The following is a 15,511-nucleotide window of genomic DNA, read 5'->3' on the forward strand; positions in this document are numbered from 1 at the left end:
TACTTTTTCATAAACTTTCAGTAAACATGCGATTTGATACTGACTCTCTTTTAAAAAGAGGCTTGCAGAAACAGTTTTTGATTGTTGATGCTACATGGAATCTGAAAATTCCTGATTTATTTTAACAATACGCAATCAGTGCACCATTCGTCTAGAATTCCCTAACTTTTCAGCTCATTTAAGACTGTTAATCTCTCCCCACACAAAGTAACCCAAAGCAGTCTACTTCTAGTGAGACTATAATTTCACTAAAAGCAATAAAAAGTAACTGTTCAGGTCTGCAATAATAATAAAGTTTGTTTTCTCTGTGCTGTGTCACCTTGGGAATATCGTAACTTTCCTCTGTCATACAGTAATTCACCCCTGAAATGCATTCAGATTGTTGATTCTGCAACAGGTTTGGCTGGGAACAAAATGGTCAGCTGTTTAGGTACATGCAGAATTGCATACTTCTGGTCTGAATTCCAGAGAACTAATTCTGACCTATCTTTGACCTAAGGATTACCAAATAACAGATCTAGCAGGCCATCAGATATTTGCTGTCATAACTAGTAAAAGATTGTTCATACGTTGCAAAGAGAATTAAAAATAACAAGACATTTACACGTAGGCAACAACAAAAATTACTTGGTGTCTGGAAAACCAATTTAAAAGTACTGTCTTCAGCAGACTAATTAGGATTCAAATTTATTACAGTTTCTGCAATGCAGGCAATTTCTCTATAATGCTATCTGTTACAGTTGTGACACATACAAATGCACTGCTCTTCACATTGTAGTCCTTTAATTTTCCTTTGGAATTAAGATAGCATAATTAAAAAAAAAAAAAAAAGGACTGTCTGTGATCAGAAATTTAAGAACTTTTTTTGTCTCATTTTGACAAAATAAGGTGGCTACTTCAAAGCAGTTTCAGAATATGTTTTCATTCTATTTTTCCCTAAGGTGTTAATTTACTAATGATTCTCTTCCATTGCATAAAAATGATATTCAAGTATAAAATATTCAGTCTATTGAAAAGCTAACTCCAGTTTGCCTGCCAGTTGTCCATAAACATCTTGAACTAGGGGTATTTATGTTACTTTGAGCTTGTTAGGTTAGTAGAGGTACAGCTGAAACCCAAGTGCTGCTGCTAATATAGTAGGAAGGCAGTGGTTCAAGCGGCTCCGACAGTTCAACCTGTCTTCTGATCTCTTCTGTTTACATTGAGCAAGTGTCTCGTAGTGAGGTAGATATTCCTGAGCATACAGGTAGCTGAAAACTTACTCTGAGAAGTAAATCTATAACATGTTATCTACTATATGGTAAATGCATAAGAGCATTCATTCTTAATGATTAACTCAGAATACACAGGAGCGCTTATGACAGAGTAGCTGGTGTGCTGTCGGTTCATTAGCTGAGCTTGTTTATATGCAAGTGTCTCGACTATAGCTAGACCTGTTCAAGTGGAATAAGCCCAAAGATTATAAATCAGGCTGGTTTTGGATCTCAGAGACAAGATGCCTCTATTAGCATTAATGTTTAAATTAGCACTAGAGGTTTATAATAATGTAGGGTTCATCTTTTGCATTATTGCATCCATATTTAGTAGCAAACATTACAGCTGATGAGAGTTTCTTCAGATGGAAGTTTATTAAAAATGCAGTGCAATTACCAGCGTCTTTTATTTTTCAGTATAATTTCTTTTATCTTTTCAACCAAATTGGAACACGATGCCTGTTATACCCTAATGAACCTAGCATATCAGGTTATATAAGTTTATTTTTCCTGAAGTAACGTGTCTGGCATAGTCTCTACCATGAATTAAGTCCTCTTTCTACGTCCACTTTGATATGACACAGTTTCCAGCATCTATGGGCACTGGTCATAAGGGCAGTGAAGGCATCGTTAAAGTGACAGACTTTTTCACAGCATTAAAAAGATGCTATTTAAAAGAATATGTAAATTGCACAGGACTTGTTAGACCATGATGTTACAGTCCATCTGTATCCTGTACCTTTTATCATTATTTCACAATTGAATTGAGTTGTAATATTTCATAGACTTAATGTCAGTCATTTTGAGGAGGAATCGCATGGACATATTAACCTGGTATTTGAAACTTACAGGATTTTCATCATAGTGGGTTATTGGATTGCCATAGAGTGAAAAAGAACAAACTTTCACTGAGAGCATGATTGGCTCACTTCATTAGAAATAGTAGGGAGTATTACTAATGTGGGGAAAAGAATATTAATAATGCATTAAACACTAACATGATTTTGTTTGGTGTGAGTGAATATTTCCCATAGCATGCAAAAATGGCATTTTCATTTTTAAACAGCCTACTGGACACAAAAATACCGGTACCTGTCAAGTATGAAATAAAGACTAACTCTCCAGAGTTATTGAAATACTAATTGGTTAAAGTATAAGATCTCTGGGCCAAATACAAGCCCTTTATTTTTCTAGAACTGATGTGTCTGCTGTTGCCAAATTAGACTCATACTTCTTGGGCCAGTTAGAGGACACTGACATTCACTAAAGATAATCCCGTGTGATCCTTGACAGAAATCCAGTGACAGTAAGTATAGCCTTCAGGGTTAGTCTGTGGTTCCACAGACGTTTTTGCAGCAAAGCTAGCTAAACAATTCCCACCCCACCCATAAAACCTCCAGCCCTGCCCACTCATTTACTGTACTCATTGTACAGAAACAAAGGAGGAGAGAGATGATGTAGCTGGATCAATGGTCTTACCATGGTGCCCCATCAGCAGTTGCTCCAGCATAGTCAAAGGGCGGAGATGAGATAGGAAATGTCAGCTTCAGCTTTGCTGGGAAGAGTAACATCCACAAAGACTTAGCAGAGTCCCTACAAATAAGTCTTAGGGTATAATATTAACAAATTAAAATCTATAGCACTTTCATCCACCTCCATTTGTTTTCCCAGGAAGAAGTGAAAAGAAACTAAGAATGATGAAAAGCATTATTTTAATAAGCCCCAACTCACACCCTCAACTGCCCCCCCCCCCCCCCCCCCCAAAAAAAAAAAAAAACAACCAACAACAAAACCCAACAACAAAAAACAACCCATGAAAAAATATATTCACTGGAGATAAATGTTATCTTGGTATTCTGAACTAATGATCTCTTTATATACCAAGTCTTTTTTCAAAATACTTCCTTTCATAACTGGGCCACTGAATGGTCGTAGCACTTGACCATTAATGCTCCTCTATGTTTAGGACTGCTTATAGTGACACATGCTAGTAATAAAAATGGGAGTTGATCAAATGCAAATTTCCTTGTTTCTGAATTCGTCATTAAGTCAGTTATATGAATGAGATTTTGGGCAAGATTCTGAGGTGTGTTAACTTCACAGAGTCATTTGACTTGCCAGTAAACTGAAGTTACACCAGCTAAGAATTGGTCTGATTGTGTTTACACACAGATAATTTCTGATTGTATAACAATGAGTGTTGAATGTTAATTAAGGTATATGATGTTATTTAATTCGGTGTGCTATAGAGAGATCATCAAAATTTGGTAGTTTTGAAGGAAAGGTTCAATATTAGCATTGTATGTTCCTTTCCTCTTAGATATTATTTATGCCATTCAAAATGGGGCATAACATGAATAGTTTTAAGAAATTTAACACTGAGGATATTAATGTATTTATTGAATACTGCTTTTTCACTAACAGAGTATAAAACCTACAGCATTAATCTCTTTCTTCATATGTTTCAGAGCCTTTGTCTCTCTAAATTTCTTCATTCTATATTGTAGGCTCGTTACAGGAAGGAGCAAACATTGCTTAAACAGCTGCCCTGCATTCCACTGGTGGAGAATCTGCTGAAAGATGGTACAGATGGTTGTGCTCTAGCAGCCCTGATCCACTTCTACTGTCCAGATATTGTTAAACTGGAAGGTATGTCTAATGTGTCTCTCAACTTATAAACATATGTCCATAAAAGTTTAAATGTCTGTGTTTTGTAACTCTGTGAAGGACGGTGCTTAAATATGATATAGAAGAAGTATAATTTGAGTGTGGTGGGTTTAATATTAACTTCGTGCCTATTTAGTTTTACATTTGAATAAAAGGAACCAAGGTGTCCTTCCATGTTCTGCTTACTTTCATGTTATCACAGTAATATAAGCATATGAAGGTACATTATTACAGATCTGACTGTGGCAACACATTTGCCTTTGTACTCTTATACCTGAAACCACCTGGAAAACTCTTATTCTTGAAGCTGCATAAGTGCTTTCTTGTGAATATGAGCAGTTATAGATATAAAACATGGGAGAAGTTAAGATTAGTCAAGCTCTGCATAGCTGCACTGCATGGCAAATATTGCTCTGTGTTCTGTGCTTTTTAGTTCACCTGACAGTTACCTATTTCATTTAAAGAGTAAACAAAAATATATAGTCTAGAATGTATTGATGTCATACTGTTCTGTAATAGCAATTGTCTGTGCTGATGAGCAGCTTCGTCGTCTTTTGCTCAATTGCCTGGTTAAAGTCATATCTTCCTCTTGGCAACTAAGAGCCTCATGTAATTGTAAAATGTCTTGGCAGCTAACACCCATCATTTTCTGCTTGTGTTCTGTCCATGATACCTTTGATGTCGTGGGAACACTTATACAGAAGCATTCTGAGAAATCCAGGAATACGAACAAAGGTATAAAGCTTGCTAAGGACTGAAATCTGGAATTCACATACACAACCACTTTACAGGAAGCTTGCAGCACAGTAGGCACTGAAGATGAAAGACACTAAGATGTGCTCATTTGCCATTCTTCTCTGGTTTCTGAATTTTGAAAAATACAACTTTCAATTTACATAAATGTTGCAGCCAAATATATACTATTGTATGCGATTAGGGAAGAGTTAAAACTGGGTAGTGTTGAATGGGGGTAACACCTAGTTCCTCCTTACTGTTTTAGCATGGCTGAAAACACGGACAGTCCAAAAGACCTTGAATACCTTGCGTGACCACATATATACTTACCAGCCGATTCCTCCAGCATATGACTTTAAACAAAATAAGGCACATGTCGTCTTTGGAATTCTAGTTTTAATGTTCTTGTTAGGTGTCCTGACCTAAAGAGATATAAATGTGTGTGTCATTGTCTCGGAAGTAAATTCAAAGGTACTCTGAAGCGACTAGAAGCACTTTAGAAAGACTTTGCCTATCTTCTCTGTATTTAAATAATATAATTTTTGATGCATGTTAAATTTCAGTGAGATTTGGTTTTGTACTGGAACTGAAGAAGTCAGGTAATAAAAATGCATATGCAAAAATGCTTAAAAATATATTAACAAAAAAAGAAAAAATATTAAACTAGAGTTCTCTGTAGTCTGAAATAGATTGTTTCTTCTCATTAAGACTTTATTTAACTTTCAAATCTAGGCTTCCTTCAAGGAATGCAGGACTAGAAAGGACTCCCTATGTCAGTGAGTCAAGAAATTGGCTGTTGTATGAAATTACATAATCCCTTTCATGAATTTATCATGTTCTATCTTAAAACTGTCTAGCTCTTTCTTACCCACTGTTCTTACCCACTGTTGCAGAGCCCGATTTTTTACAGGGTTTTAAATCTTATTCTTGCTTTCTACCTAAATGTGCTTGTAGCCTGTCTACGTGCCTTTGTTGTTCCTCCAGCAGTGCCCTTTGGCTTGAATACCTTCTCCTAATCTGATGTCTACCTTTTTGATACGTTTCCGTTTTTGGTTTTGGTGGTTTTTGTGGTTTTTTTTGCCTAGGCTACTGAACCAAGCCTTTTTCAGTTTGCCCTTCTGAAGTGGATTTCCATTCTCATTATTATCCTCAATAGTCTTCCTGTGCAGCTAGTCCAGTTTGGGTTCATGTTTCTTGAATGTGGATCGTCGTAACCGTACACAGAAATCCAGACTGGCATCTCATTGCTGCTTTGTACAGTGCTTCTCTGTCACTGCTGGAAATAAACTTTTGGATACTTTTTAGCATCATGTTTGCTTTTTTTCATAGCTGCATGATGCTGAAAGCTCATCAACATCTTTACATTGGCTATTACACGATACCTCCCTACTCAATATCACTTGCAACCAGTGAATCACATTAGAATTTTATTAGATCCAAATGCATGACTTCACATAAATTTAATCCCATTTCAGTCAGTTTAGTCAAACATTTTTTTCCAGTCATCATCATCTGTGGGGTTGGGATGATGGAATAGGTCAGATTTTCCTCAGGATGGGAATCCTTATCCTGCTAGCATCAAAGCAGATTCTTTCTCTGAGGAAACCTTTTATCCTAAACAATTTCAAACTTATGTGGAGCTGTGTCATACACTGTTGCTTTAGGAATGCATGCTTTGGAAGTATATTTAATTTTCTTTTATTCAGTCCTCCGTTTTACAAGGACTGTCTGTTTTTTTCTAGGAAGTTATTATTGCTACTTAATTTTCTGAGAAGCAGTCATAAAAAGAGAGCAGGAGGTTAGCCAGGCATAAATAGTATTCAGAGAATATGGCATAACTACACTAGTGTGTTCACTGCTACCACTTGTCTTTAAATGGCACTTTCAAACAGGGAGTGATAATTCATATATCAGAGGCTTCAGATCCTTGTAAAATCTCATATCAAACATCTAAATCAACAAAACCAAATGCATAAGACTAAACTGATGCTGGGTTTTTGGGACGATTTTGGGTTCATAGCATTAAAATGTACTCTCAGGTCCCTATGCAAAGACAAAGAACTAGTATGTATGGAGAACTTTGTAAAAAAGCATACATTTCCTACTGCCATTGCTGTATAGAAAATCTAATTGAAAAAATATACATTAGTGATTAAATATGGTTTTTTATTATATGGAAATAGCAGGAGTTAGAGCATAACTAACATTTGCAGAAAAGGCAAAGCAGAAAAAAAAAACTTGTCAGTAGTGAAAAAACAAAATTCAAGTTTAGAAAAATGTCTAAAGATATAAAACCGCAAAAATGTAAAGGTGTCACTTCTTAAATTTCTGAAACAGAAAAATAAAAGCCTCCTGAAAAACAAAAATCAAGTCTGAATTTATCAAGAAAATGCTTCAGAATCCAGCAAAGCAAAAAGCACTTCTTTGCAAATCTATAAGTATATCTAATCTTTGCCTTCTGATCTTCCTTTTCAGATATTTGTTTGAAAGAGACAATGTCTTTGGCTGACAGCCTGTATAATCTACAACTGATACAAGAATTTTGCCAGGAATACCTTAACCAGTGTTGCCATTTCAGTCTCGAGGATATGCTCTATGCAGCTTCTTCAATAAAGGTAAATAAGTAAATAAAAATGCAGGCAGCGTCCACAGGACTGTTTTGCTAATGATATATTTAGCCTTTTTTGATCTGCTGCTGTATGAAAAAGCATATTGCATCTCTTTTGGTATAGCACGCAACACACGAATTTCAGCAGCATGTAAAACCACCTTCTTTTGGCAGTTATGTTCTAGTAAGTTTGAAGTGTTTGGAAAAAAGCACTTGTGAAAGTATTTATACAAACCTTGATTTTGTGCAAAACTATTTCACACTTCATCTTCTTTATTAATTACTTGTTAGTTAAACCATATCATCCATGATATTTCTGTTAAAATGTAATAGTGTTCTGCATTAGTTTAAATTTATTAAGGCTTTAACAAAATGACAAAATATTGAAGAGTTGTTTACGGAATTATTACTCACTCTTCTTACTCATTTTTGTGTACACAATAATTTTATGGTATTTAACCTTAAAGTTTTTTCACTTTCATAAAAGTGTAAACTTCTGAGTTAATTTCATTGAAAAATCTGATGGGTTTATGCCCAGAACACAAGCAGGAACACAATTACAACAAATACAGTTGTTTGAATAAGGAATTAAGTGTTTTTAGTCATTCTAAGATTTTGTGCTTTTAGAAACAGGGAAAAAAAAGGTTTTGCTTATTCTATCATTTTTTTAAGCCTGGGTGGTAAAAGAATGAGTAATTATTTCTTGCCTAATTGTAGCTTTGATTTTTTCATTCTTGTGTTTCTCTAAGACTTTCTTCTATATAAAAAACTCTTCGTTTGCTTAAAATTCTTGTTGGCCTGCCTTTAGGGAATGAAATATTATTTTTACGAAGTGAGCATATCCATTGCAGATGGGATATAATTGGTTTCTAAATATCTGGGTCATTTCACTGCTTTTATGATCTTTATAGTAATCTCACAAGCTGAGCTGCAGAGGCTAGAGCTTGAATACAGCTTTGTTGTCTCCTGTAGAGTTGAATCTAATGCTTTTCAAATAAGTAGTGAGCTGCTAGGGTGAGTAAGGACAGTAGGACTTAAGTCTAGACTATTTAGCTGCTGCTGTTTTATTTTGTGTATGCAAAGCTGTGTAGTTAGTGCTTTCAACCAGCTTTTGGTGTTTTAAAATTTCAGATAATCTACCTACATACTTGTAACAAGTCTGTTGCGTCAGTCTTTCTCATCTGTAGTTTCCCAGCATATGGTCCTACAACTGTATTCGATGATCTTGAGTAGGACTCTTTCACTGCATTTTGATTGTTTCTCTTTGCTTACAGATACATGGAATAGATGGAATTCATTATTCTTTGGTTTCATTCGTGACAATTAATAATACAATTTTTATAGTAACGGTTTGAATTATTTCTCAAGCCAGTATGCACTATGAAGCTTCAATTTGAGAGAAGTAACTAGAATAAATATTTTGTCAATATCCCAATGCATCTGACTTCACACTTCTAAAATGCTACAGACTCTCTAATTTGCTGTTTCTGAACACTGTTTTTAGAGGGGATTTTGAGTTCTTTCAAAGATTTAGAGTATTTCTAGAACTGAGAAAGCCCTTTTGTGATCATGTTTTTACACGTTGCTGTGGTGTGGATACTTATTTAGATGTAAATGCTACAAAGAAAGGCTGCCAAGTTTTTCTTCTAAAACTTGGCACAGAAACTTTGGCTAGTGCTATAAACTCTGTTTTTCCAGTGTTCAGAATTAATTTGCTTTCAAAATAACTTCACAGTTAAAGGAGCTTTTTCTTAGTTTTCCAGTGCATCTGATCAGAGTAAGTTTTAATAAATATATATTTCTCCAAAGACTTTTGTTGTCACTTTGGAAAAACTTGTATTGTAAATGGGGATTAAATATTACACATTGAATTAAACTGGTTAGTAGAAATCACCTTCATCTCAGTCAATAAAATTTATGTAGTATCGAGTTAGAGGATCTGTAGAAGCATGTGTCTTGGTTTCAGGTGTCTGTGTAAATCAGCAAAGATGTCTATTTGTTTTCAGGGTGACTCATACTGCACAGTAGGTGGCACTATGCTTTTGGTTAAAGGTCTGTTACTTTCATAGTAGTGACAGGAAAAATGAAAAGAGCCAAACTGCTTGTATGTTACTCGAAAAAGCCTCAAGAAAAAAATTATAGCTGAGTTTTTGAATTATAACGCTGTGCCTTTCGTGGCCCTAGAAATTACACTAGGTATCCTGACTTCATGCTAGTCATTGAGAAGGAAGGGAGCAGAGCCTCTTTCTTTTAAAGTGATCAAGTACAAAGTGCATACCTTACACTCCTTACTGGGCACACTGCGCTGTCCTGTTGTGTTAACTCAAGGTACCTTGTAGATAGTATATGATACAGAAATTTAGTGCAGGACTTGGCCAAGGTGCTTGTGCCCACTTTTGGATTTTCCATCAAAATGCACAGGAACAAAGTCAGATTAATTTAAAACTTTTCTTAACAAGCATCCAGCGACTTTGATATAGGTGCTCAGATTTTGCAGCAGATGAAACTATTGGCTTAGTTCTCCTTTAGCACAGAGGAGAAATAAGCTTTGTCTAGACAGCTTTACTGTGTCACAATCAAATGAAGCAGAAAATAAGTTTTGTTGCTTCTCACTTGTCCATTTCTCGTCCTCTAAGAGAAATACGTTTGTGAACTTCGTAAGATGTTTACTAAGGGAGGGCTACTGATGTTAAAGAAAAAAATATTTGAATACATTCCATGGATGCTTGAGGAACCACCAAGGGACCATACTTGTTCCTGGTTGTTTTCCTTTGAGACAGGCAAACACAAGTAGAGAGAGATTACATAAAAATAATCACAATATTTTCTAAATCCTCCCAGCATATTTAACAAGTAGAAAGGATAGAAAATCTTGGATCTCTCTTTAGTTGTGCAGATTCTTTTTTTACCCTGATCTTCCATCTTCCCTTCTCTTGTAAGCAGTTTTATCCTGAACAGATTGGGTTTTGTTTAAATATCCTGATCTTCACTTGTGTCTGGGAAATGACACAGAACTGAAAGAGCTGTTTTATTGTGTCTTGACACACACATTCTGCCTATCCAAAGAATGAGTTTGTAGAAATGGAAGAACTTGTATGAAGTGCTGTCACAGGACGCATAAACCACCTTGCAGAATAGTAAAGACTTCTTTATTGCTTTGGTCCAACAGTTGATCACTCTAGTGTAATAGTATTTAGCATTTGTGGCTTGAATAAAGCATGGAATGTATATTTCTTATGGAATATGTAATTCATGAAAGGATGTAAAGGGCACGTATGGTCCCTGAACAGAAAGAAAAAAAAAATGCATCTCGCATGTTCCATTTGTCATGCAAGATATATGTTGAAAGTATTTCTAAAAGGGGAAAAAACACATATTTGGTTATATTCTTGATATTTTTAGATCATTCCCTGCCAGTTGATTCTAGTAGGACCATAGGGTTCAGGTCTAGGAACGAGTCGTTTACCAGGTTATCCGTCAAAGGGGGTACTGGCAGACAGCTTGAATCATTTGATGTTTGCCATGATTAGAGAGCTCACATAGGAACCTGGCATTGAATCAGTTGACACACAGTTGTTGTCTTTTGTAAGTATTCCTTTACCTGAGCCTTCAATAATGTGTGGGGATTTTGTTGGTATTTTTTTGTTTTGTTTTAAATAGCCATCCTAAACTTGTGCTACTCATTTAATCTACACATATTGTTGTAAGTACATTCCTTTTCATTGATGGAGGATTGAGTCTAGGGTGAGACACACATCACAACCAATATTAGAACACCTTTTATTAATACAACTGCTATTATTAATAGAATGAATCAATTTTTAATAAGAGATAACTATTCACACAATGTGTTCGTTTGCTCACACAGTTCACACACACTCCCTCGCTCAGTGATTTTTACTGGGTGGGAGGCCAACCCAGTGGCCCGCCAGAAGCAGAGGGTCACACTGGCCAACCAGTGGCTTTTGGGAAGGTGTCCAAAAAGTCTCTCAAGAGGTTCACTTGTCTCTTTAGGTGTGTATATACATACAATTGTGTACTCTTTGTCTGCATTATAACAGGTACTGCCCTTGTGGGTGTGGTTGGGGTTATACAACCTGTTGTTGACACTAGCCTGAGCTGATGGCCTTGTAGAGTTCTGGCCCAGTCCTGCTGTTCTGTGGGGGTTCTTGGGGATTCAGCGGGGCTAGAAGTCTCTGCAGCCTCTCGCTTCTTGCAACACTTCTATGTGCTGCCCCTCAGCGTGGATGTTTCTTCTCTTTGGCTGCTGTTTTCTGATAACTGTAGACCCTGATCACCCAAACTCATGCAGAAGGCACAATTACTCAGAATGAAAGCTTTCTGAATGTGAAATTAAGCAAATCTGTCTCTTGTCTATGAAGGGCGTTCCTCTGACCTAAATGTGGGCCAGACTCCAAACTGTGCAGAACCACAACTAAGTACATGGAATGTACCTGATTTTTGCACTTAGTTACTAACCAGAGCAGACTGAACAAACATTTGCACTGTCAAAGGCCCAGTAGACCAGGTGGAGAGGCTGGTTCCAAAACTTCATTTTTCTTTTCTTTCTTTTTTTTTTTTTTTTCACTGCTGAACTGAACAGGAGAATATAATATCTAAAGGATTTTTTTTTTACACTAAAAATCTTTATTGCACTTGAGCAGTTTTGAATACTTGCACGTTCTGATGTAATGTTGATGGTGACTTTGCAAAAATGTAAGCAAAAGCTCTAATCAGCACCATCTCCTCTCGAAATGAGAAAAACTGTGTTCAGTTGTGTCACAGGCAGATCCTAGAGATGAGGGGCTACATGACATCCACATGTGTCGTACAGCTTTCCCTCCAATCTCAGTGAAAAAACCCTCTGCCAATCAGGCTGCTAACCCTAGCCTGAATTTGCAGTTGAAGTCCCTGTAAGCATGCATATATGGGTTCCTTAAGGACCTGGGAGAGCAGCTGGCTGTGTTCGGTGAGGCAGTTAGGTACGTCTGGTGGGAGTTGGCCCAGGGATTTGACTCCCATCTGGCTGGTTTAAAAGGATTCAGGATGAGGAATGAAAAGTAAGATTCAATCAGGGAACAGCTCTCTAAGAGGAGATTTCTCTCCTGAGGGGGACCAAATGTTCCTGACTCATTATTTAAGGGGAAGCAGTGTGGTTAGCTTTCACTGATGTTAATAGGCAAGTTTTCCCACTTCTTTGTTCTGGTCCGAAATAAGACATACTGAAGTCTTCAGCCTGAATTGTTGTGGCATTTATTAACCTGTGGCAGGAGATACGGCAAACTGGTAGTGCATGGGTCATATACAGGGCTGTAATTTGGCCTTGCATTTTGAAACACTCCAGTCTTGATGCATTTATGTTGTCCCTTTTGTAACATATAAACTATGGATTTGCATTTGAGGTAACTTACTTTCCTGGCCTATTGAACAGAGATTTTAATGTGCATCGTGATATAAATTTTACAGTGTATTTTTATGTTCATTTTGAGAAAATTCCTAAAAGCATCTATGGCTACTTTTGCATTCAGTTTTAGTGGATGCAAACCTGATTACAAATTACTAGTAATGTACGTATGACCTTATAGTAGTTATTCTATCAAAATGCAGATCTAAAACCTATAAATATTAGAAGGATAGAATTTATTTTAAGTGACAAGATAGGACATACTATTTCTGTTAGCCAGTTTGATTTAAAAATTAATCATGATTTTAAAATTGTGGAGGGGGAATAGAGATGTTAAAGGAAATAATTTCTCTTTTTTGTATAAAAGTTTATAAAACAAGCTAGCTTACATCTCCCTTTGATACAAAAGCAAGTAATGACTTTAGATTGTATACTCAGAATATGGGAATATTTTTTTTCCAAAAGATGATCTTCCAAAATCTGTTAAACTGAAGGATTTCTATTGTACAGTACCAGAAGATGCAACAGATAAAATGTAACCGGTAGTACAGCTGCCTACATACAATTAATGAACAGTTTGCAAATATCAAATTGAAAAAATGCAATCAGCATGTTTAGCAAATAAAAGCGTCTAAGAAGCTGCAAGTCTGCCATCTGCTGTTGAGTGGTTTTGAGCCAGTCTGAACTGCTCAGAGCTTTGTTATTTTAGTACTATTAAAATACTCATGCTTCTGAATATTTTCGTGTATAAGTGCATGTGATAACCATGTGACGAGCTATTAGAACTTTTGTCAGCATAATCAAGGCAAAGTCTGTGTAAATAATATCTACATTCTTTCTAGCCCTGGGTAGCAGGATTACTACGGACCCACAGTTAGATTTTTCCCAAAAAACTAAGTTACTGATCACCAGTCCTCCCCTGTGATCATTATTACTAACATCCCTTTCTGACTAAAAATAACTTGTGAGAAAATACAGTTTCCATCATGATGTTTCACCATCAGACATCTAAAGTAGCCTCGGTCCTAAGCGGGCTATGCAGCCAACAGTGTCACTTTTACTTCAGTAAATAATGCTTTGGTGATTTGGGGGAAAACAAGCTGTCTTGCAGTAGCTCAGGACTGCATAGAAAATATTCTCAGAAGGAATGTCTGAGTCCTTCATAAAATAGTTACACTGTTCAACACAGCATTTCAACATAAACATAGGAAATCAGAGTATTTAAATACAATATTATTTCAGATGAGGATAAAGCTATGATTAGAACATTTTATAATTTGTGGGTTTTTTCTAGTAAAAGAATTTAAGTTAACAATATAAAGTTTGAGGGGAGGTAAGTGGGGGGAATATTAAGAGAAAAATTGTAGAAATTGTAATATTTTGAAATTGTAGCATTAAAAATCATATTTTGCCTGAGAAGTACAGCTGATTTTTTTTCTTTATGTATGTTGCTTCCTAGTGAAATCAGCATCTGATACCAAAATGCTGTGCTTAAGATTTTCTTTGACTGGAAAAGATTTTGGTATGAACTTTGCCTCATTCAGTTCTGTTGTGCTGAATAAGCAGAGAAGGGGTTTTTCCTAGCCTATTTATAGCTTTTATGTAATAACTATGGGAACATCTGGCCGATCCCTTTACCATATACCAAAGCATATGAGCAGCTTTCAGTCTAAGAGTATCCCTTTGCTGGAGTAAAGGCTTATCTACATTAGAAATATTCAGAAAAAATAAATCTAAATCAAAATGTCAAATAGATACTTAAAATTATATTTTCAAATTTACTGATACAGAATTGAGGTTATCTCATTTATTATTAAACATTTTTTGTAATTCTTTTTAAATTGTAAACATATGTTCTTACCCCTAATGCCTGTGCTTTGTTTCTGAAATAAAATGACATTTCGTTTAGAATTTTTCTCAAACATTTGCTTGCACTCCAAGATTTGAGGTATGCATTTTTAAGGCAACAAAATTAATGCAACAATAGAATTTTGACATTTGAGTGACTGAAAACATAGTGAAGCTGTCAAAAGTCTTAAATGAAAGTCTTACATAGTCTGGATACAATTTTTAATTAGAGTACATCCTCTGCAGGCATACACCAAGTGTGCTCAAATATTGAGTTAAACATTGAATGTGAGCAATCTTTGCCTGTTTAGGTAGCTATGAAGTGGAAAGTTAATGGGTCCATCACAGAATACAAAGCAGTTTTCTTCTCTTTCCTGCTGGATCATGAAAAGCTTCATCATTCTGCTTACGTTTTCCTCCTCTAACTGGTGAATTGATAACAGAAGATCTACACACTTTGCAGCCATGTATGCCTGAGCAAATTTTTTCATTGGACAAAGTAAAAGTTAAAATAGAAACTGTACCACTGGTTTTACTTTCTCAGAATTTGTCTTTCTTTTGTTAGAGAATTGTCATCTAAATCATTTGCTATGCTCTTATAGCTCTGCAGTTTGTTAGCGGATATTTAATAACCCTCATTCTTCTAAAATCGTCCAGAAAATAAATAACATATATGTTGATATGTAGGTCTCTTTCCTACAGAGCTCTGTGAAATTGAATGAGTTACACATTTATTTCAGGAGCCCAAATATAATTCTTAATCTGCAGCAAGGTTTTCCTGGAGACAAGGGAAGGTCTTATTGCCAACAAAGGGCTGGAAATGAGAGAAATGTCCCATGCTCTGCTAATCAAAATGTTTCATGCATATAAAGATTGCTCTATTAATATCTATAATAGCAAAGTCTATTTTAAAGATCATCTTCAGTCATACAGAAAATGTAGAAGCCGACTCCATTCTGAAAACCAAAATAACAGCTGTCCTTGATCAAACCAAAG

General features: G+C 35.9%; 1 protein-coding gene across 4 annotated transcripts in view; it reads left to right on the top strand.

The window, feature by feature from the left end:
• Positions 1-15,511, top strand: part of CAMSAP2 (calmodulin regulated spectrin associated protein family member 2) — a 93,669-nt gene that overhangs the window by 56,245 nt on the left and 21,913 nt on the right. For all 4 annotated transcript variants that reach the window (XM_075097242.1, XM_075097243.1, XM_075097244.1 and 1 more), the window contains 2 exons: positions 3,761-3,902; positions 7,131-7,270. In XM_075097242.1, the coding sequence (XP_074953343.1) occupies positions 3,761-3,902; positions 7,131-7,270 (282 nt within the window). The remainder of the gene's footprint in view (positions 1-3,760; positions 3,903-7,130; positions 7,271-15,511) is intronic.

The sequence above is a fragment of the Phalacrocorax aristotelis genome, chromosome 6 (assembly GCF_949628215.1).
Source record: "Phalacrocorax aristotelis chromosome 6, bGulAri2.1, whole genome shotgun sequence".
Taxonomy (NCBI): Eukaryota; Metazoa; Chordata; class Aves; order Suliformes; family Phalacrocoracidae; genus Phalacrocorax; species Phalacrocorax aristotelis.